At 44.5% G+C, this 24,568-nt stretch overlaps 1 protein-coding gene across 5 annotated transcripts in view; it reads right to left on the bottom strand.

Annotated features, from left to right (window-relative positions):
• The window catches only part of LOC126539493 (uncharacterized), a 50,535-nt gene continuing 25,967 nt past the window's right edge, over window positions 1–24,568 (bottom strand). For 4 of the 5 annotated variants that reach the window (XM_055075417.2, XM_055075419.2, XM_055075420.2 and 1 more), the window contains 3 exons: window positions 6,779–6,912; window positions 5,250–5,651; window positions 1–629 (listed from right to left, as the gene is read on the bottom strand). In XM_055075417.2, coding sequence (XP_054931392.1) covers window positions 576–629; window positions 5,250–5,651; window positions 6,779–6,871 — 549 coding nt within the window. In that variant the 5' untranslated portion in view covers window positions 6,872–6,912 and the 3' untranslated portion in view covers window positions 1–575. The remainder of the gene's footprint in view (window positions 630–5,249; window positions 5,652–6,778; window positions 6,913–24,568) is intronic. The other variant, XR_008614265.2, reaches the window with a different exon arrangement.

The following is a 24,568-nucleotide window of genomic DNA, read 5'->3' as shown; positions in this document are numbered from 1 at the left end:
GCTCTGCCGTCGTGCTGTAAAAATTGTTCCCCGAAAAATGGAGCACGGACTAGGCAAGGTAGCACCTCACTTAACTCTTCCCAATCTAGCACTCCGAATACCATTAACAAGCATGCTGCAAACAGTGTTGTACAGCGCGCGCAGACAGATTGTTTGTATTTATCCATTTCCTGTCTACAGTGAACCAATCAGTTGTTAGTCCAGCGCCTGTCCTGTGTAATTCTCGGTCTTGTGTTTCCGTTCCTTTTTGCGCTGCTTTTACTATGGAGATCAACCAACACGCCCCGTTTTTCACTTTATTTCAGTGGTGTAGAGATTGCGTCTCGCTTCCTAACGACCTTCTTAAAAACAGTTTTCACTTTGCTAATGAAGATTCGCGGCTGCTGTGGAATGCGCGTAATAAGACCAGACACTTGAGACAGTTTTTTGTTATGTGAAATAAACCCATGAGCTTTCCACGGAGGAGTCCGATGGTTACGACACTGTCACAAGTCGCGGAACAATCATCAGAGCTCAGCAGTCGTCAAAACGACGTGCACGTGGTATAATTCGTTTTCATTAATTATACAGACGAATCACTTGAGCGTTGGTCTTGCGCGAAATTGTTTGGCCTTTTTTGAGATCTCATTCTGCAAAACAAAAAAAAAGAAAGAAAAGAGAATGAACGTCATTACGGCATCAAATGACAACACTAAGCTGCTCCACCACCGCGCCCAGTGATCATTCATTCAGTCTTACATGTTTCTCCATCGCTAGCGTCACATACAGTTGCATGTGCAGTAGTCACCTTGCACCGGCCAGATGGCGCTATGATGCTTTCTTTTGATTCATTTATCATAATTTCATAGAAATACCTCAGCATATACATAAAAAAAGAAAGACTTACTCAAGCACTCAGCAAGATAATCTAGAAATAAAGGGCAAGCGGAATGCAGCAATAATGAAACATGGAACACTTTGGGGCCACAATAAGTACTGGACCGTTCGCTAGCCATTTAGTCTATCGGTCCAAATATTTCTGTAACTTTTTCTAATCATATAATAAAGTTCCCCTTCTTATTCACTAATTTATTAATTTACGTATTGATCTATTAATTTATTAATTTACGTATTGATCTATTAATTTATTAATTTACGTATTGATCTATTAATTTATTAATTGACGTATTGATCTATTAATTTATTAATTTACGTATTGATCTATTAATTTGTTAATTTACGTATTGATCTATTAATTTATTAATTTACGTATTGATCTATTAATTTATTAATTTACGTATTGATCTATTAATTTATTAATTTACGTATTGATCTATTAATTCATTAATTTACGTATTGATCTATTAATTCATTAATTTACGTATTGATCCATTAATTCATTAATTTACGTATAGATCTAATATTTCATTAATTTATTCTGTTTCATTAATTTACGTATAGATCTATTAATTCATTAATTTACGTATAGATCTATTAATTCATTAATTTACGTATAGATCTAATATTTCATTAATTTATTCTGTTTCATTAATTTGCGTATTGGTCTAATATTTCATTAATTTATTCTGTTTCATTAATTTACGTATAGATCTAATATTTCATTAATTTATTCTGTTTCATTAATTTACGTATTGGTCTAATATTTCATTAATTTATTCTGTTTAATTAATTTACATATTGGTCTAATATTTCATTAATTTATTCTGTTTCATTGATTGATGTATGCATTAATTCGTTAATTTATTCTGTTTCATTGATTGATGTATGCATTAATTCGTTAATGTATTCTGTTTCATTGATTGATGTATGCATTAATTCGTTATTTATGATTGATTGATTGATTGATTGATTGATTGATGTATGCATTAATTCGTTATTTATGATTGATTGATTGATGTATGCATTAATTCGTTATTTATGATTGATTGATTGATTGATGTATGCATTAACTCGTTATTTATGATTGATTGATTGATTGATGTATGCATTAATTCGTTATTTATGATTGATTGATTGATTGATGTATGCATTAACTCGTTATTTATGATTGATTGATTGATTGATGTATGCATTAACTAGTTATTTATGATTGATTGATTGATTGATGTATGCATTAACTAGTTATTTATGATTGATTGATTGATTGATTGATTGATTAATGTATGGATTAACTCGTTATTTATGATTGATTGATTGATTGATTGATGTATGCATTAACTCGTTATTTATGATTGATTGATTGATTGATTGATTGATTGATTGATTGATTGATTGATTGATTGATTGATTGATTGATTGATTGATTGATTGATTGATTGATTGATTGATTGATTGATTGATTGATTGATTGATTGACAGTTAGCTTTTATGCACGCGTGGTCGCTTAGTCGTTCTCAACCATCTGGAGAGTAAAGACAGGCCTTTCCATGAAACTCGTTTTGATTTCCCCGTGCAAGCTGTAATGCAGCGCTCGTTGGAACAAAGGGTTGCCATCAAGTTTTGTGTGAAGCTCGGCAAGTCCGCAGTGGAAACTTTTCCTATAATAAAGACGGCGTTTGGCGATAATTATTTTTCGAAACGTCAAGCCTACCGGTTGCACAAGGCCTTTCTAGAAGGTCTAGAAGAGGTCAGCAATGAAGCCCGTGCTGGGCGACCATCAACGACCATCACCGACAAAAATGTGGCGCGTGTGAGAGATTTTTCGGACTCTGCAGACCGTCATTTGAGTGTCCTTTTAGTCAGGTTAGCACACTAAACCTTCTAAATGTATCGTTTACAAGATTCTGACGAATAATTTGCACATACGAAACGTGTGCGCGAAGATTGTGCCCAAAGTGTTAACGGACGACCAATAATCACGCCGAGTTGAAACGTGCCAGGAAGTTTGGGACTTGTGTGAAAGCGACCGCCACTTTTTAGACAGCATCATCACAGGTTACAAATTTTGGGTGTTTGAATACGACCTTGAAAAAAAAGGCAAAGTGCCGAGTGGCATAGCTCGGCATCCCCTCGCCTCAAGAAGGCCAGAATGAGCAAGTCAAAGGTCAATACCATGCTCCTTGTGTTCTTTGAAATCAAGGGAGTCGTCCACCATGAGCTTGTACCACATGGTACAAACAGTCGTCCACCATGAGTTTGTACCCCATGGTACAAACGCAAACGCCAAATTCTGCGTGGACGTGCTCAAGAGACTCAAACGAAGAGGGGGGTTCTACTTCGGCGGCGGCTACGTATGGCACGGACGCGCTGCCCTATCACAGAGTACGCCGAGTGCTGATAGCTTCGTGTGCGCTGTGTACTCGCGGCATAGTTCGCGTTGAAGTCAGAGGCACCACAAAGGTCAATTCGCTCGCTGCTGCTGGCACGCTTGCTCACTTCAGCATTTTGACATCGAATGTGCGCGCTTATCGAGACAGATGTGTTTATGTCTGCTTGTGTACGCGTGGCACCATGTTTCTTAATTTAGTTAGTAAGCGAATGTTTGCAAGTTTATAGGGCCGATAAAGCTATCCTTACTTCGTATAGCTGTCGACTAATTTGATATCGCAAGCGGTGCTTCACCGTTCGGGCAAAACTGCGACCTTTTCCTTTTTTCCTTTTTTTTTAGTTTAGAAAGAATGAGCACATAAGTTGCCTTAACGTGTGTGTGAGTGTGAGTGTGCGTGTGTGAGTGTGCGTGTGTGAGTGTGCGTGTGTGAGTGTGAGTGCGCGTGTGTGCGAGTGTGAGTGCGCGTGTGTGCGAGTGTGAGTGTGAGTGTGAGTGTGCGAGTGTGAGTGTGTGAGTGTGTGAGTGTGAGCGTGCGTGTGTGTGAGTGTGAGCGTGCGTGTGTGAGTGTGTGAGTGTGCGTGTGCGTGTGTGAGTGTGAGTGTGCGTGTGCGTGTGCGTGTGTGAGTGTGTGCGTGTGCGTGTGTGAGTGTGCGTGTGTGCGTGTGCGTGTGTGAGTGTGCGTGTGTGCGTGTGCGTGTGTGAGTGTGCGTGTGTGAGTGTGCGTGTGCGTGTGCGTGTGTGAGTGTGCGTGTGCGTGTGTGATTGTGAGTGTGCGTGTGTGAGTGTGTGAGTGTGAGTGTGCGTGTGTGAGTGTGCGTGTGCGTGTGCGTGTGTGAGTGTGAGCGTGCGTGTGAGTGTGAGCGTGCGTGTGAGTGTGAGTGTGCGTGTGAGCGTGCGTGTGAGTGTGAGCGTGCGTGTGTGTGAGTGTGATTGTGCGTGTGCGTGTGCGCGTGTGTGCGTGTGTGTGCGTGTGAGTGTGCGTGTGCGTGTGTGAGTGTGCGTGTGCGCGTGTGTGAGTGTGAGCGTGCGTGTGTGAGTGTGTGAGTGTGAGCGTGCGTGTGTGCGTGTGTGCGTGTGCGTGTGTGAGTGTGTGCGTGTGCGTGTGTGAGTGTGCGTGTGTGCGTGTGCGTGTGTGAGTGTGCGTGTGCGTGTGTGCGTGTGCGTGTGCGTGTGTGATTGTGAGTGTGCGTGTGTGAGTGTGTGATTGTGAGTGTGCGTGTGTGAGTGTGTGAGTGTGAGTGTGCGTGTGTGAGTGTGTGAGTGTGAGTGTGCGTGTGTGAGTGTGTGCGTGTGAGTGTGCGTGTGAGTGTGCGTGTGCGTGTGAGTGTGCGTGTGAGTGTGCGTGTGCGTGTGAGTGTGCGTGTGAGCGTGCGTGTGAGTGTGAGCGTGCGTGTGAGTGTGAGTGTGCGTGTGAGCGTGCGTGTGAGTGTGAGCGTGCGTGTGAGTGTGAGCGTGCGTGTGCGTGTGATTGTGATTGTGAGTGTGATTGTGCGTGTGCGTGTGCGCGTGTGCGCGTGTGCGCGTGTGTGCGTGTGTGCGTGTGTGCGTGTGTGCGTGTGTGCGTGTGTGCGTGTGTGCGTGTGTGCGTGTGAGTGTGTGAGTGTGTGAGTGTGTGCGTGCGTGTGAGTGTGTGCGTGCGTGCGTGTGAGTGTGTGCGTGCGTGCGTGCGTGCGTGTGAGTGTGTGCGTGCGTGTGAGTGTGTGCGTGCGTGCGTGCGCGTGCGCGTGCGTGCGCGTGCGTGCGTGCGCGTGCGTGCGCGTGCGTGCGCGTGCGTGCGTGCGCGTGCGTGCGCGTGCGTGCGTGCGTGTGCGTGCGTGTGCGTGTGCGTGCGTGCGCATGCGTGCGCGTGCGTGCGCGCGCGTGCGTGCGCGCGTGCGCGTGCGCGTGCGCGTGCGCGTGCGCGTGCGCGTGCGCGTGCGTGTGCGTGTGCGCGTGCGCGTGTGTGTGTGTGTGCGCACTCGTATATCTATATATGCCTTACTATGTCGACGCCCTTTACGGGTAGCACGGCTCCGTGCTCCTTGAGGCGCTTCAAAATCAGCAGGCGCTTGTTGGGCGAGGCGTCCCCGCCGGCGCCGTCACCCACCACGCCGCTGTCGTCGCTGGAAGCGCCTTTTTCGTCCTCGTCGCCTTCTCTATAATCGTCTACACCGACGCGCACGCACGCAGTCCTGGTCGAAGAAGACGAAGTCTTCTTTGTCGTCGTCCTCGTCGTCACCGTGCGAGACGGCCGGCGAGCTTCGCCAGCGCTAGCGCAAATAACGTCGCAGTCACTCTCAGACGACGAGGTTTCTGGAGGAAGCTCGTATGAACTGCAGCTCGGGACCCGCGAAGAGAGAAACTCGTCGGAGAGCGACGACGTCAGCAAGGAAGTCGGCACGGCCTGCCGCAGATGGAGTATGTGGCACTCACCATATCAAAACTGCCAGCTCGTAACGCTAGTTAGAGATTGATCAGATAGCATTATCGGCTAAAGCTTATTCATTAAACTTAGCCAGCCACATGGCTTAAGTACAAACACAAGAATACAACTAATAATATTTAAAAGAAGGCAATCTCGACACAAAATTGCACTGCGTTTGCGTTCTTCGTAATGTAGTTTGTGTCTGTCTCCTAAATTTTAAATTAAATTATGGGGTTTTTGCGAGCCAAAACCACTTTCTGATTATGAGCCACGCCGTAGTGGAGAAGTCCGAAAATTTCGACCACCTAGGGTTCTTTAACGTGCACATAAATCTAAGTAAAAGGGTGTTTTCGCATTTCGCCCCCGTCGAAATGCGGCCATCGTGGCCGCATTCTGCTCTTCTGATTTGGTTAGTGTCAAAAGTATTTCTTAAAACATCCTTTATCTGCATGAATCAACTAGCTCGCACGCAACTCCTGTGCTAACCAGCCAACTCGGTTCTGTCAGCTGTCTATAATCGGCTAAGCTAGTTGGGTAGTTAGATATACAGCTAAATAGCCTAGGCAGTCAGTTTAATTAGATAATGTTCCCGCAGGCGCCCCGATACATCGTTCGCGTAAATGTTATTTGAAAATTTAGAGCCAACATTGCACATGCAGCCATTAGCCTGGTAGTTAACGTAGAGGCTTTAGATGTCACACTACAAGAATGACACCTGCTCCACAACCCGCACAGTTAAAATGCTTGAGTGCATGTAGAAGTCACCGCGCTCACAACGCTAACCATTCCTCAATTGCAAGGGTTTTACAGGCGCTGAGCGACAACGAATGCTGTTTCTTTTCTTTTTTTTTTTTTTGAAGAATGATTAATACTTTGAATTGGCCATGGTGTTTTACTCATTACTTAAACTTAAACCGTGCGATTCGCGTGTGTTATCACTGCTTAAGCGTGTTCCATTTTGTTGCCATCTTATGCGACGATTGCATGGGAGGTAAGTGAGGCCCCGATAAGGCGGTCATCTCGCGCAACCAGAAATACCAGGATATACTGTACGTTCGGCGCCGGTTGCCCAGACTTATAAAATTTTCGGCAAAGTCAAAACTCACCTTTGAACGGGCATTTCTTCTTGTTTTCAGCCAGAAGAGAGTGAACCCCAGAATCAGCGACAGCGAGCTGGCAGTTATGAAGCCGTACTTCATCACGAGGGCTACCAAACTCAGCTGTAGAGCGTTGTCTGCAGCTGCCGGAGTTTTAAAAAAAAGCACGATGTGGTGAGTTGAGAGCTCGTAAAACTTATGCATAATGCCAGCTCCTTAACCGTTCGTATTGTATAGCAGCAATCTAACGGCGCCTTTTTTTTTTTCATCTGCTTCCTCCTGCCATTTCGTTTCGTTATTCATCATTGACAAAAGGCGTGTTACGCTCTGAGCTAGCAAAAACGCTGTAGTAGGCACGAATGCCAATGAATAATTGCGCGAAATGCACGTAGGCCCAGGCTATTGACAGTGTGAAAACATGCAGCACCTTGCATCAGAAAGCCTGGTGTTCTATTTATCATCATCAGCAGCAGCAGCAACAACAGCAGCAGCCTGTTTTATGTCCACTGCAGAACGAAGGCCTCTCCCTGCGATCTCCAATTACCCCTGTCCTGCGCCAACCGATTCCAACTATAGCGCCCGCGAATTTCCTCATTTCTAATCACTGATGGGTTATGCTCTGCTACCTGCATACCAACACTATCCATCACAAAGCAATGACAAACCAGATGCTTAACCTCCCCGGAGAGCGACATACGGATGATATACAAAGTTGTCAGCGGGATGAATATAAGCCGAGCTCGTGCAGCGCAAATTGACAGGGTATAAAAGAACAAAAACGATGTAGAGGGGCCCTTGCTTTGCTATGGTTGCTTGCTTGCTAGCTTGTCTAGTTCTAATAGGCACGCAAAAGAAGGTAGTAGAATCCGTCAAGACTACGCCTCATGCCTGCTGATCTAGATATCTGTAATAAAAATGGGTAGTAAATAACATGTCAAAACGACGTTCATGTAGCCTACTAGACTCTATTACGTAATCTAGTCACTTCAATTAAATTAGGCGCTTCTAACCAATTGAAAGGCTGCTTCAAACCTATGCTCGGGCAGCATGGCGTAACATAGACAAAAGAGTAGACAAGGAAAATAAGACACGCGCTACTGTACTTGGTACAAAATTTTTATTGCAGGCAAGGACTTATATATATATGATGACACATTATTGTAAAGAAGACATGTAAAACAAAAAACAGAAACAAAGGCAAAAAAGGAAAGACCACTTCATCACTTCTGTCTAGATTACACACGTGGAATTTAAGTACAGTCGAATTCCTTGGCCGCGAGTGTCACAGAAGCCCGGCTAATACACTTGTCTCGTAATCTCTTAATATCATCATCATCATTACCATTATCATCATCAGCCTGGCTACGCCCACTGCAGGGCAAAGGCCTCTCGCATACTTCTCCGATTACTCCGGTCATGTGCTTATTGTGGCCATGTTGTCCCTGCAAACTTCTTAATCTCATCCGCCCACCTAACTATCTGCCGCCCCCTGCTACGCTTCCCTTCTCTTGGAATCCAGTCCGTAACCCTTAATGACCATCGGTTATCTTCCCTCCTCATTACATGTCCTGCCCATGCCATTTTTTTTTCTTGATTTCAACTAAGATGACATTAACTCGCGTTTGTTCCCTCACCCAATCTGCTCTTTTCTTATCCCTTTCCGTTACACCCATCATTCTTCTTTCCATAGCTCGTTGCGTCGTCCTCAATTTAAGTAGAACCCTTTTCGTAGGCCTCCAGGTTTCTGCCCCGTACGTGAGTACTGGTAAGGCCCAGCAGTTACACACCTTTCTTTTGAGGGATAATGGCAACCTCCTGTTCATGATCTGAGAATGCCTGCCAAACGCACCCCACCCCATTCTTATGACTATTTGTCTCATGATCCGGATCCGCGGTCCCTACCAGCCCTAAGTAGATGTATTCCCTTACCACTTCCAGTGCCTCGCTACTATGAAATATGAAATGCTTCAAATTTCAATGAAATGTTAATATGAAATGCTTCAATTATTCCTCTTGTTACTTCACCTTTCTAATTTCTCTTGTTAGCTTACTTTTGTTCCTGCTTTTGTTTAGGTTAGGCTTGGTTAGGTCTCCTGCACTAAACTGCACGTTGCCTTCAATCTTTTTCAAGACTAACTGGGAAGCGACTTCGTAAATTATTCATCCCGGATGTGAAGTCAGATGCTTGTGTAGCTGTATGGATGTGGTTTAATCAGTTGTGCCGTCAGCTTTCTAGAAAGAAAATTGGCAGTACCACTCGAAGGGTGAAGCCACTGACAGCGATAGCAAGTTTTTAACCTTGCGCTTGAACTCACCAGACGGTGTTCTAACTATGCGCAGGTGCGACTAGACGCGGATGCGACATATGCGGGCGCGCCTAAATTTCTGGCCCCCTAAGAGCTTTAACATGCAGTGTAGGACCTGCAATTGCATCGCACAGACGCCACTGCACTGCCTGTGAAGAGCGGCGAAGGTGAAATGACATAACTTTCAGATTGTGAGCATTAATATTACTTTGCACTTTTTAGGACTAAAACATTTAGGATAAAAGACACACGCTGCGAACGAAATGTTTTATACCCTGTTTGAGCAACTTTGGAGGTTGAAAATTATAGCACCTATCTTGCATCTACGACATAAATATGTGGCCTGCATATACCTAAATATGTTGGGAACATCGCGGCGACGGCGAAAGTTCGCGTGGAGTGCACATACAAATACTACCGCAATAAAATTTACTTGAGTTTAGTCTAAACCGTCATGTCCTTACAGACGGGGAAAACATCGGTGAAGTCTCTTTGGAATGCGGCAAGATGACATGAATATAACAACGAGATGGACAGTTGAGCTCGTCGATGTTCCATTGCTGGAAAAACTACAGCGGGAGGAAGGACGAGACACAAGGAGCATATCACACGACAAAGCCTGTTCTTGCTAAGCCTCCGTTTTAGTAGCGCTTTTTTCATCATGAACGTGTACAAACACGTCCAACTGGCAACATAACTCCAAGAATGCCGCCTTATGTATAAGCCAACCAACCATCCTTTCCACTTCTAATACACAGTTCAACAACATTGATTATTGTTAGACACGTGCCTCTGATGCTTGTTTTTAGCTCATCGCATGCACAGTTGGTCTGTGTATATAGTTTTCCATGTGGGCAGCAAATGTTCAATTGTGAGTGAGCGCCTGTTTGTGCCATTTTCGTGACTCGGCGTTCCTGCATCCTAGGTTTTCAAATAGTGAAATGAATATACAGAACGCAGCATCAACACACCAACTCAACACACCATGTTACGTTTCCGTCTCTGGTATTTATGGAATGAAAAATATTGTAGAGCCATCATTTAAAAATATATTTACTCTTTACGTGTGTACATGAGGAAATGGTTGTTCTGTCCAAGCACATGGAGATGTTGCTTTCAGCACCAAACCATGGTGTAGTATTTCAAACGGAAAACTGAATTTTCAATTTCGTTTCATACCAGTAATGTGGACCGAGTTGAAATGCAATCATTCCCCGCGGGCGTGTCTTCTGGTCCCGGGGGGTTAATTAAGAGGCAGGTGATTATGGCCACTCACGATGGCATTGCGTCCCGACGAACGCGCCGGGCGGGCAAGGCTGGCAGTACGCGGAGCCGGCCTTGAGGTTGTACGTGTTCGGAGGACAGGGCAGGCACACTCCGCGTCCGTACGTGCTCGCCGGACAGAGCTCTGCATCACCGTGATGGCAGTGCGGAGAAAAATAGAGAAAACAAAGGTAACTGTGCAGATTCCCCGCGCTGTGGGAATCGATGTCATGCGAATAACTTTTGCAGGTGCTTGGCAATCTGGTATATGGTTTGGAGTTCCGCAGAGCGATGTCCCAGGTGGACCAACGTGTTTGCACGTAAACTGGTTGCACGTACACTGATTGCACGTAAACTGGTTGTGTTTGTGGGTCACGAGCGTCCGCGCCCATGACGACATCAGCATGACGACGACCGCGCTGAAGATGACCGTATGGCGGCAACGGCACGGATTTCTACGCCGGCTGTTCCAGCCTCGCTTGCGACACGGCAATTGTTGGTTTCTTCCCAAGTAGCGCAGGAGCGTAAACGAGAGAAACGCAGATTGTGACGTCATCAGCGACTGCGTGTTACGCAATCATACGTAACTATGGCTATGTCATGTGGTGTACTTAAAACGACGATGGTATTTGTACTCCGGCGTAGAAATGCTAAATCATGATCAACTTGGGCGATCACGAAGTCGGCGCATCGTTGCACAATCTCTAGGCAGCGTGCCACGAATAAAGTGCCGAGGGAAGTGGGCCGCTCCCGGAGATAGTGCAGTCTGAACTCTGCGCCTCAGAGCGCCAGCTGTCACAAGGAACGAAGACCGGGAAGTGGCACGGGGACAACTCAGCGACCGTTTCAAAGGGCTGCCTGGCTTTGGAACGAGGGAATATGCGTACGCTCGCGGCCTAATGCAAGAACGAAAAAAAAAAAATCGTCGCCCAATGGCCGGGCTGCCGTGCTCAACGGAAGAGGTTCAATTCAACCGTCGGTCAGGCAATCTTACTCTTTTTTGTTATTATTAAAGCGAGGCGAGACATGAACCTAGCTACCTAACTACTTACCTACCTGCCTGCCGTAAAGTGTCAAGAAGGAAGAAAAGAATGCTTCGCAATAAATTCTGTGTACGCGAAACGTTCACGGAGGACGAGAGAAAATAGCGTAAGCTGCACGTGTGCGCACACTATACCGTTTATGAGATACCGGAGCAAAGAACTGAGAGAAACTATGTAAAACGTTCAGCTCGATTATATACGAATGTAATATCGGCATAACGCATTGCTATGCGTATTTCGGACTCTTACAGATGTGAAACATTGACGACCTAAAATTTAAAAAAAAATAAACACATCGTCTGTTTTCTTTTTTGTCAATTGCTTCTGTGGTTATATTTGCGTTCTCTCATATCGTATAATCGCAGTTCTTTAATGTCACTATAAAATCATTGAGACACCTCAACATATTTACGTTGAAAGGTCCTGCCTGGCTGATCCCGTACTGTGTGTGAGAGCTTCCATTGATACTGCTAAGTTTAAAATTCCGCAATAAAAATGCATTAACAGAAGCCGATTAATTGTTTCTCTATACCTATTTCCGAACTTTCTTTTTTTGTGTAGTTATGTATTTCATTGTGTTATTTTTCACATTTATTACGTTATTTCAACGGTGTATCCTTTACCTGACTGAACTGTAAATGGGCACAATAAATAAAAATTTGAAAATGAGAAGCCGAGGCCGCAAGATAACTACCACCGGTTTTCATATACCCAAGGAAGCGAATGGTGAACTGGCGTATAAAGATTATTATAATGATTATCATGGTTGAGAAGTAGCTTTTGCCTGGCAGCCAAATCTGATATAGTTTTTCAAGTACATGCAAAACGCATAAACGTTCTCATTATATACGCTTGAAAGCAACTTAATCGGGGGACTTTCGCTGTATTTAGAAGGTAATGTTAACTATATTATACAATGGCTGCTTCATTTTTTTACAAAAATTGCCTAGTACCAGCGAGTTTTGAACTGAAACAGCCAATTCGCAACACAAAAATACAGACGTAGCAATTCTGTAAAGTGTCTCTATTATAGCGTCTAACGCGGACAACAACATCCACCTGTTGTCTATAGTAGGAGCTCTTGTGAAGCTTGGCTCTCTCAATAGTTTTGAAGCCGTTCCTCTGAAACAAACCCAACTGCACAAAATGATATTTCAGTAAGCTTATCGCAAAAGAAGTTATTAAACTCGAGGCAGGCTCGCTATCTTAGTATCTGTACAAGGATACGACCAAACATGCCATATGAGTCACAACATGCCAGAAGCAAGGACAAGTCACCAAAAAGATAAATCTGAAATGCTTCAAGAAAGTTATAATTCAGAGCGTGAAATTAATTGATACCAACCGCACGAAGATCCCTTTCGGCCATATCCAGGTGGGCATGCCGTTTCCATCATGAGGCAGCACTTTCTTCTTCGTCTTCTTCTTCGGTTGATGTGCCCACCATAGGCGGATGCAGTTACGCATTTTTCCGGTTCCAATAAAAACTCGTGCTCCCGCTCCCATCCCTATCATTACCGTGACATTTCTGAATGGCTTGTCTTAGGACATTCTTGGTTATGAACAGAACGCTGAACATGCCTTCTCTGTTGTTCATCAATCTTCTATGTCGTCATCGTCAATCAACACATCTTTGCATTACCATACCCCCCACCCCCACTGTACAAAGTGGCAAGCTAGAGCGCTCTAGCTCAAGCTCACCTCTCTGCCTTCCTTCAAATCTCGCTCTTTACCATGACCTTCGTAATTACCTCTTCAAAAACACGTGTTGGCTGTCAATCCCCGGAGGGCGTGCCTATTGCTATGTGATCAATAGAGTGGTCGAACAAGAGATCTGTCAAATCAAATCAACTTTATTTTCCAGCAAGAAATACTAGGCGGTCATTTTGTGCTAAAAGCTACAGTAGCCTGACGGGGACCAGAAGACCTCACATGGCAACATCAGCATAGTACACAGTGATACTATTGTTATTAAGTTTGGACTAAGTGTAGCTGCGTACAAAGTTGGCTCTTACGCGTTCCTTAACTTGTTTTCGAGCTTATTTGTCAGATTCCAAGTTCCTGCCCCTTATGTAAGCACCGGTACAATGGTGGCATTGTAATGGCTTTCTTTTTAATGATAATGATAAGCTTCCAGTCACGATCTGACAATATCTGACGAATGAGCTCCAATTCATTTTTATTCTTCTGTAAATTTCTTTCTCATGATCAGGGTCCCCTGTGAGTAATTGACCTAGGTAAACGTACTCCTTCACAGACTGTAGAGGCTCATTGGCGATCCTGAACTCTTGTTTCCTTACCAGGCTATTGGTCATTATCTTTGCTTTCAGCATATTAATCTTTAACCACAATCATATACACTCTCTGTCAAGGTCCTCAATCATTTGTTGTAACTCGTCCCCATTGTTGCTGAACAGGAAAATGTCACCTGCAAATCGAAGGTTGCTGAGATATTCGCCGTTGATCCTTACACCTAAGCCTTCCCAGTTTAATAGCTTGAATACTTCTTCCAAGCACGCAGTGAATAGCATTGGAGATATTGCGTCCCCTTGTCTGACCCATTTCTTTATAGGTATCTTCCTACTTTTTTTGTGGAGAATTAAGGTAGCTGTGGAACCTCTGTAGATACCTTCTAAGATATTTACGTACGCGTCCTGTACTCCTTGATCACGTAATGCCTTTATGACTGCTGGTATCTCGACTGAATCAAATGCATTTTCGTAATGTATGAAAGCCATATAGAGAGGCTGATTGTACTCTGCGGATTTCTCGATTGCCTGATTGATTACATGTACGTTATCCATTGTAGGTATCCCTTCCTGAAACCTGCCTGTTCCCTTGGTTGACTAAAGTCCAGTGTTGCCCTTATTCTATTGGAGATTATCTTGGTGAATATTTTATATAATATTGGAAGCTAAAGGGCCTATAATTTTTCAATTCTTTAACGTCGCCCTTTTTGTGGATTAGTATAATGTTGGCATTCTTCCAATTCTCTGGGACCCTCGAAGTCGATAGACAGTTCGTATAAAGAGCCGCTCGTCTTTCAAGCATTATGTCTCCACCGTCTTCGACTGGTATTCCATCTTCCCCTGCCGCTTTTCCCCAATCATGTCTTGCAAGGCCCTTCTAACTTCATCGCTAGTTATAGAAGGAGCCTCTATAACCTGTTCATTACTACTTCGAATGGAGGTATCGCGGCTGCTTTGGGTACTGTACAGGTCAGTATAGAATTCTTCCGCTGCGTTTACTATATCTTCGAGATTGCTGATAATATTACCCTGTCTATGTTTCAGTGCATAGATCTTGGTTTGTCCAATGCCTAGTTTTCTTCTCACTGTTTTCAGGCTGCATCCATTTTTTACCGCTTCTTCAGTCTTTCTCACGTTATGGCTTCGAATATCCCTTATTTTCGCCTTGTTGATCAGTTTTGACAGTTCTGCGAATGCTACCCGATCTCTTGTGTTGAATACTTTCATCTTTTGTCGTTTCTTTATTAGGTCCTTCGTTACTTGCGAGAGCTTACCTACTGATTGCCTAGGTGTCTTACCTCACTCTTCACTTGCTGCTTCTGAAGCCAGCCTATATACAGTTTCATTCGTTGTCTCTATTTCATCTTCATCTTTCTGTTCTAAGGCTGCACATTTGTTTGCAAGTGCCAACCTGAATTGGTCTTCTTTAACCCTTACTGCGCCTAGGTTGGCATGTTTCCTCTTGACCAATTTTGCTGTTTCTCTCTTCAAATTAAGGTGAATCTTAGACCTCACTAGCCTATGATCACTGCACTTTACCCTACCTAACACTTCTACATCCTGCACTATGCTGGGACGGGCAGAAAGTATGAAATAAATTTCATTTGTTTTTTCCCCATTAGGGCTCTTTCAGGTCCACTTTCTGTTCCATCGCTTCCTGAAGAAGTTGTTCATTACTCGCAGCTTATTCCTTTCCGCGAATTCTACCAACATCTCTCCTCGAGTGTTCCTAGAATCCACGCCGTAGTTGACATTTGCTTGTTCACCAGCCTGCTTTTCCCCCCTTTTGCACTGAAGTCGCCCATGACCACAGCATAGTGAGTTTGCACTTTTCGCATCGCTAATTTCGCCTCGCTAATCAGTCACTTGGGGAGGGAGTGGCCGAATACTGCCGCAGGGAGGCTAATTCCTGTTCTGGTTTAGCAAGGCTTAGCGTCGCGCTAAACCTCCTTGGATAAATATGCGGGTGCACATATAAAAACGCGCATTAAGTTGTCTATTCAGTGAGATATACGCAAGGTAACTCTAACTTTATTATCACTAATCATTACCTTTCAAAGCAATTTCGGGGCTCTGACACACGTTGTGTTGCATTTACATTTGATATCGACCACGCCGTCGCACGCCACCACGCATAAACCATTGAGGGACTTCACACATGCGCCGCGCGTGGACTTCGCGGCGGCACCGCTAGATGGCGCGGCGTAACAACTACTGGTGTACAAGACACGAAGTTTTTCTTCAACTCGCTTCTTGCCATGAACAAGAGGAGGAAGGAAAGCCTCGATCACACAGACTAACGCACCTGGGGTCACCAGGTCTATATTGTAATCGCTGTCAAACCACCTTAACCAAGGAAACGAGACTCTTATTCCCATAAAGCAAAGCTGACAGCGGAAACGGCGTAGAAGGCGTGGAAGAATGCTATCTATCAAATACGTTTCGCCGGATTTTCTAACCTTTCAACTTATACAAACGCGATATACAACAAGCAAAAAAAAAGAACGACGCTTTACCGGCGACGTGAGACGCTGAAAAAAAAAAAGCTAAAGTTGGATTTAGAAGGAGAAGCGAAAATCCGCAAGACCGTCCGCCCTAAACTGCATGCGTGCCTACAACGTTTCCTGTTCCGTAGACATAGCCGTCTTGTCGTACGTTATCTAATTTTCTTTCCTGTTCTCTTTTTTTGTTTGTTTGTTTCTTACGCGTATGCGCATTTTCTGCCAGATCTGCTGGGGACTCGCAAACAGAAAACCATACGGGGAAAATATCAGCGCCACATAAAGCGCCAACTCGCGGAATTCCACGAGAACGAGCACGAGAGACACGCTGCACTGCGTTGCGTCGAGTCAGCGACCTTTCATTACCGAACCGCAAACGTCACAAGCAAAAAGAGAGAGAGAGAGAGAGAACGCCCCGTGCCCCGCCATTTCTCGGCAAACATACAGCCGCACTCGCATCGCCTGGCACCCCGACGAAAACTCCGCGACTGCCGTGCTTCCAAATATCGGCTCAACACGTCGATGGCGCCCGCCTAGGGAGGAATTCGGCCCGAAATTCCGCACGTGCAAGTGCGCCAGCTTGCCCCGCCCTTTTGATATATTAAGGAAATGAACTGAATATGTGTTCAATTTTTCGATGTACCAGCATAATTGATTGACCGTTCCTAGAAATGTTTTTTTTTTAACACGCGCTGCGTAACGGGGCTCCTTTGGGCGAAAATATGTGTCAGGAAGACTTTTATATTATGGATGTACAAGAGTTCTTAAAGGAATTTCTCGCCGCCGAAAATAAATTGCGGCCTCTCCAAATTGCTTATTCGGTGCGTGGAACATTTGTCTATGGTGGTTGAGGGGGCTGCGTTTTGCCTTGTCAACAGATCTACTGTTTTTTGATGGATTGCTGGTGGTGTTGGTGCAGCTAAGTGAAGTTCAGGTGCGTACGCCCGTGCGAGTTCAACGTAAACTAAGAAAGAGGACAACTAAAAAAGAAAAAGAAAACTAAAGACTATATTCGCAGAAACCTGCCGCTGAAATTAGGACTTGCAGTAGCAAGTTCCGGCCACTTTTACACGTGGTGCCACTGACGTACTAGTGATCGAAAGTTTGAAGACCACAGCAACAGCAAAAAAAAAATTGATTTCTTGTAGCACGGTCGCTCAACACGAAACTGTCTCGGTGCATTTCATTGGTCGAACAGGCGCACGTGGTCTGTATGACTTGAGTTTAGCCTGAATTGCTTAGGCTGCAAAGAAAAACGAAATTTCCCGGCATCTGTGGTCTCCAAACTTTTGCTCGCTAGTGCACGTGTTCTTGCTCGTCAACCATCACTTCAGGTGTACGCCGATGAACTTACGCTAGCAAGGCGCAGGTATTCTAGTATGTGCCCTGTAGAAGTCTGTGTTTAATGGTGTGCGGTATTGTGACACGATCTAGCATGCACTAAGAAAATGACGGCAGTTGCCACCAAAACTTTGATACATACGTGTTGCTCAGTTCTTTTTCTTGTTCTTTATTTTTTTTTTGTGATTAGACATATGAGGCACAAGAGGCTTCAGATAAGCTGACATAAACCACTGCAAATAATGATGGTACATTTGACTGGAGCAAAAAAAAATATTAGCAGTCCATTTATATGGTCACTTCCGAGCGCACTGGCAGCACCACAAAGGTCGTCCAAGATAGCAACTAACCTTTAGTAATAGTACAAATGGGCTCCAATAGCAATAATGAAGCCAAATCGTCGCTGCTATACCCCCCTATTACAACAATACAGCTTTAAGAGGAAGCTTTAGCTCAGGCCCAACTCCGACGCGGCCTATTCAAATACATGTAAAACGCAAAAACGTTTTTATGAGATAACCGCTGGACCGATTTTGATGAAATTTGTTGCATTTGAAAGAGAAAGTTAAGTTCTAGTGACTGTTGGAAGCGGAATTTCGATTTAGGGCTTGAATTTTCTTAAATCGATTTTCAAATATTTGACCGTTTGAAAAAAATGGAAGCACGAAGTTTACAAATTCATATCTTTGCATCAAGAACTGATATCGTGGTTCTGTAAACGGCATCCATTAGATCATTCAAAGCGGACAAATTCAATATGTCATTTTACATCTTACGTGAATTTGTTACGTCGGCTACAACGGTTTTGCAAAAGTTGTATTTCCCTATGATTAATCTTTTTTATATTCATGTGTAACACATCAATTTTGTCCGCTTTAGATGTACTATTATATGCAATTCACAGAATTGTATTATCACGTTTAGTGGTGGAGTTACAGAGTTGTAAACTTGATAGTTTCGTTTTTTGAAAATTTTCGGTTTTTGGCAATTTTTAATAAAAAATTCGCGACCTAACTCAAAAATTCGAAACCAACAGTCGCTAGATTTTAAGTTTGTCTTTTAAATGCTACAAACCTCGTCAAATTTGGTGCAGTGGTCGCCGACAAAAACGAATTCTTTTTTTACATGTATTTAGATAGGAGCACTCGAGCTAAAGCTTCCTCTTAACGCTCCACTTAACTTTTTAGCACATCCAGAGTGCTCTAAGAAGGACGATTACAATGTGCCATAAGTATGACCTCTTCTCGCGTGTAAACTTTTGCGCTACTGGGCATCTAGGAGGCACATGTGACGCGCAAGAGGCTTCATACAAGATATTTCAGGAACAAATGCAAACACTGTATGAACTTGCTGTCCCAAATTAAAAATAGAAACTCGCAACGCTAGGAACTGTTGATATGTGGACATCAAGTTTTTGTAACAGACAAAAGCTGGAGTCGCTTCGTGGCAATACATATCTCTCTCTCTCTCTCAGAAGTACACGGACTACGTTGCGTGCGGGCACCAGGGTGACTACCGGCTGTTTGAATGAGTGCCTATAGTATGCCGTAAGTTTCAGCGCCCTGCTGGGTAATGAAAACAACTCTCGTACTCACCACCGGCAAGTATGCAGTGCCATGAGCGCCACTATAACTGCTCCATACAACCGAACTACAAATATGGCGAAGTTGCGAAGCCGCTTGAATACTTTTGACAAAGGCCTGTCCAGTACCTATCATTCATTTATTAATGCCATTGCAGGAGAACATGTACGTCGCCTCTCAAACTTTTCGGCCACAGGACAAAGGTGATGCCGTATAAGTTTCGAGCACCAAGCAGACGTGAGCCTTCGTCTCATATTTTCCCAATCGTCTGCAATGTGCGTCATGCTTTCGAGTACCCTGTACAGAAAGACAAGAAGAAAAGCACGCTATATCAGAAAATCGGGAAAGAGTCACCCTGGCATATTGTCATTCTACGCGCTCCGTATGTCGACGCAAACAAGCAGTTAGAAAACACGTACGAACGACGCACCAGAAAAGTGTTAGGAACTACGCCGAGCAGAAGTGCGTTAGCCAACAGAGGCATGCGCACTTACTTCCGCTACACGAGCGGCTCGAACAAAAGAGCACCGGTGGCGCGCCGGTGCTGGCACGTGTTGCCCTGAAAAACTCACTGGAGCCGCTCGTGCCAACCCGCCTGCCCCAGAGATCTTCAAAGCAAGCGTGCGAGAGGGCACTTATACTCCGGTGGTACACTAAAAGCGTGCAGCGCCGCAGACGATGGCGTCGGACAATGGTGTCGGGGCAGGACTGCATTCGCAAAGCTTTTTGTTCGTAAATGCCGTTAGCTTTTAACCGGTTACCTTTGCTAATATTATGTCTGAAATAAACTGGAACTTCTTGTGGATGCGGGTCCAGATACAGAACCGACAATGTTCTTGGCGCGGAAGAATGATTTTCGTCATTTATTGGCAGTCGTATAACTGGAAAGCGATCCCAGGCATCGATACAATGTGCACTAGCTCTTCTTTGCACTCTAACAGGTGATAAGTTGATGCTTGATATTTACACTCGCCTCAATGCACTCGAAACTCGTGTCGGCGCCCTAAGGAGGCATATTAGTCCTGCCTCCCCACGCTATACGAGACGGCCGAATATTTTACACCTTGAAATAACGAATTGGCGACAAACAGTTGTTTAATAACAATCGCACGAGCGTCTGTCCGTTAAAACGCATCAATCGCATCCTCCAACCTGCAGCATGCGAGATATAAGAACAGAAAATTTTAGCCACAATACATCGCCGGTGCAGCCACTCGGGTGTTATTGCTAAACCCAGTAGATACAGGTTCGAGTCACACGGGTGTCACCTGACGTATTTTGCCTTTTTCCCTGAGCGTTGGCAGGCCTTACACCCTTCTACATTCCCGCAGTGCTGCAAACCACGAGACGATACCTTGACAATCTTCAGAGCGTAATTTTGCACCCTTAAATGCGTAACTCGGTTTAGTACGCAGTCAAATAACCGCCTATCCTCAACCTTTACACATGAAGACTACTGGGTGGATTTAGGCCACGCGTGTGCGGCGCTCTACAGTGAACACACACTGCCCGGTTTTAGCCCGACGGAGCGTACCCTGCTTCGAAGACTTGCAGCCCTCTCAAACTCAGTGGCAGCGCGGAGTTCACAGGGAGAGGAGGCAAGCACAAGGGGGGGGGGGGGGGGGGGAGTCACGCTTTTGCAAAGAAGAGGGTACTTCTACTGTGCACCCAGCTATCCCCTAATTGGAAGCTAGGGAACGCTGGCGCCAGCGTCGACGGCACAACAATCCGAGTAGCGCCAGTGGTAGTGCTACAAGACTTTCCCACATTCGCCCATAAAGCGTTGCTCTTATCTCTTTTCCTCAGTTATTTTTTTGCGTTTGTGCGCGTGTATTTTGGTAGTTTGTGCGCACACTATGTATTTGTTCTCCTCAAGCCACAACGCCTCTACTTGCTGCCAAACATCACTAAAACTTCCTCAAGTCGTCTTTCCTGATAGTGATTCCGGCTTACAGCCTGAGTGTTTGTTCCCTTGCTTTGTTTGGCAGCTTCCGAAGAATAACGTTCATGCCTTCTCTTTTTCTCTCTGTATCTGTCTCTCTCTATCTATCTATCTCTCTCTCTCTTTCTGCTCCTGCTGAGAGATGCATTACACTTAGTCACAATGTTCGGCTAGAAAAGCATGGGCGCTTCGTTCTTCAGTACTGCGTTGTTTCGATGCCATTACCTCGTTCCGAGGTTTTATGTTAACTTCAGTAGTAGAAACTCTGGGTCACAAAGTATAGAGGCCTCTAATAAGCGATGCGTTGTAGCAAGGCAATATTGAGCGCCCTCAATTTTAATGTTCCAGCGAGAGTTCAGTTGTAAGAGTTATTAGCCTAACAAGGCTGTGGAGTGATACTTCACTCTTTATGCCCCTAATGATATAGCGCGTCACTTCAAGCTTGCGTAACAAGCTGCTTTGAAGAAACGACGTTTGGTCTGAAAAGTTCTTGCGCATCAAGGAGGAACAATGATTGGTGGTTTGGTGGATTAAGTGAAGGCAAGAAGCGTCGGAGGCTCAGTTCAACCATGCCTATAGGTGTGATAACTATGCGAGGTCAACTGTGTGTGATAATTTGTCGACTTTTGTACGAGTCCCAAATTATCAACACCCCCCCTCCCTCCACCACCATCCATCTTTTCCTTTCTCCTTTTTTCTGTGTGAAGGCCCGTTTTAAGCAACATATAACATAAAAGAGAAACCGCAACATCTGATTTATATATCGCTACAATACTTTGATTCCCCTTATATAAATACTGCTTTGATGCCGCGCTTCTTCAACCAGCATCGGTATCCTGTTATCAGTTTCTATAAGTTCAAGGAAAATTATGGCGCGGTCATAAATTCGCTAAATTTTTGTAAATGATAGTACCTTGAAATGACTAAGCCCACATTTATTTTTTATTTTTTGCGGGTGATCAAATATTGTTTTTAACGTGAGACTAAGTTTTCGATGTCTTTCAAGCTCGTATCCTGAAACGTAGCAGCATTCTGAAGTGAAATTATTGTAATATGTCTGATAATGTCCTTGGAAATATTGTCATTTGGAAACGCTGTGTGCCATACAACTATGTGAGCCATTGAGATAAAATAAAACATATATATAAGGGCATTGCAATGGCCAATATGGGGCCCAATCTAGTGGTAAAATGTAACACTGAACGTTATGCAGACAACAAGAACACTTAAAGATCACTACTTGTCGCTGTGGGTCATTGGTTACGGCTACCTGCTAGGGAAGAGGCTACGGGTTCGACTCGTGGTCATGGCGTTCACGTTGCGATCAGGTAGAAAAGCAAAAACGCTTGTCTGCTTATATCTAGGGTGCACGTTAACAGACCCAAGGCGGTCAAAGTCAACCTCAAGTGCTCCCCTGTAGCGCATCTCATAACGCCAATGTCGTTTTGGGGCACTCAACGCCGTAAAGCCACCCCTTTGAAATACCTACTGGGTGCGGCAACAATTTCCGCACTCTCTATAAATCAGTTCTAAAATGTCAAATGGCCCAAACCAAATGAATGTTTGAACTCTTTGTTTGAATAATTGTGAAAGAGAAGCAACACAAGCGCAAGGTTAAGAAAATTCATAGACTCACAGAGCACATGAAGAAAGCCAGGATCATAAGACGCAATAACTGCTCAAACGCTTCCACAACACGGCACACCAACGCAGTCCTCAATATCAAGAAGTTTTCAAACCACCAGACGGCAGGGTATTGACCGGAAGCCTCAAAAGAAGCCAACGTCAGTGGAAGGACTGTCTCCAGAAATTGTCACCCTCAATCGGAGATGGTTTTGGGGGCAATCAGTTCTGATGGAAAGATGCCGTTGGTTTTCTTAAAACAGGGTGCCAAAGTGAACAGTGCGAGTTAGCTGGTAGATGTGCTGAAGCAGCAGGTCCTGCTTCGGGCTGAGTTACACTTCGGAAACCGTCAGTGGACGTATCAGCAGGATCTCGCTCCGGCCCACGAGGCGGTGCAACAATGGGGTGGGAAAAAGATCCCTGGTTTCATTTCCACTTTATAATTGGCCCCAAACAGCCCGGATCTAAACCCGCTTGACTATTCAGTCTGGTCTGCATTAAAAAGAACAGTCTGCTCCACTCCTCGCTGCAATATGGCTGCTTGTCGCCGGGCATCAGAAAAAGCATGAATTGAATCAAACGTAGACTACATCCATGCCGCCATCGATGAATTTTTGAAGCGACCCAAGGCTTGCATTCGCGCAAAATGTGGACGTTTCGAGAAGCGGGTTTGGATTTGTGTATGCATAACATAGCACATTAAGTTAACATAAAAGTGATTGTGTTACAGTGCATCGCAATCATATTTATGGGTTTTTATTTAAATGCGAAAACTTTTGCCGCACCCTCTATACTTAATGTCATACTTATATACTTAATGAGAATATTTAGGATACAACAAAATGTGAGGCTGTCATCGCTAACGTAAGTCAACAGCATATCAATTGACAGCCACATTTACACACGTGCAAATCAAATTCGTTGCCCCAATTATCGACCCTGGTACAAAAATTTCCATAAAGCATTTTATCAAGCTAATAACCCACTCAAAACCCTTTCACCATTCAGCACAATGAAAGGAGCGTGTCGTAAATGGCTCAACCATTACCCCACTTTGACCACATGAATTGTAAGGTCTTATTGCGCTTCCTATACGTTCAGTTCAGTTAGTAAAGCATCTCGACCGCAGCCCACCGGGAACCATTCTTTTACTGGTCCTAATCTATAGCGAAATTGAACTTGCGATATTGGGATCTTCACTACTGTTTAGTATTCTTGAAAACTGATTTTTTGAATGCATTCTCGGCATCAAAAATATTTTTTTTTCCTAACTAATGTAGTATTATTCGTCCCTCTCCAGCGTTCTATTTGAAAAACCAGGCATTTCATCTGAAAACGCCAGTCGTAGCCAAACTAGTAGCTCTAGTCTGGGGCCGACAGCCAAATGCGCAAATGCATATCGTATACACAAAGAAAACTATTGGGTAATAACGGCTATACAACAATAAACTAACACACTCCTAACTAAGCACATTTGATCGTCCATCAATAATGGGCGTCATTTCCCCTTCGCAGATATTCCAGGGGTCACTGACCGCCCATGCAAATAGGGGCACATTTTGAACCAAGCCCAGTCCCTAATGGTGCTGCACCCGAGACAAAAGATCTCTGCCCAGCTGCCTGCCCTCTACTGTAGAACCCCGTAGTGTAAACCACTCCGGAAGGAAGGGTATGTCTATATTATCAGAAGCCACGCTATAAGGAATCATTCCAAAACATCACTTCGGTCGACAAAGTTGCTTCAATGCTGAACAAAAAGTTTATTGGCTCATTAGTAAACTGAACTTGCATTGAAGTATTGATATAATGCTCAACGTTGGTTAAATTTGCACTTCACCTCGCCACACTAAGGCTCCAGGGAAGTGTCCACGGAGGAATATTGAGCTGTATTTGTGGCAGCTTCGAAAAAAAAAAAAAACACACGTCTATAGCCATCGCCGATAGTTTT

This window comes from Dermacentor andersoni, chromosome 11 (genome assembly GCF_023375885.2).
Source record: "Dermacentor andersoni chromosome 11, qqDerAnde1_hic_scaffold, whole genome shotgun sequence".
In the NCBI taxonomy this organism is placed as follows: Eukaryota; Metazoa; Arthropoda; class Arachnida; order Ixodida; family Ixodidae; genus Dermacentor; species Dermacentor andersoni.
The sequence above is the reverse complement of the archived record's forward strand: the minus strand, read 5'-3'. Positions and strand labels throughout refer to the sequence as shown.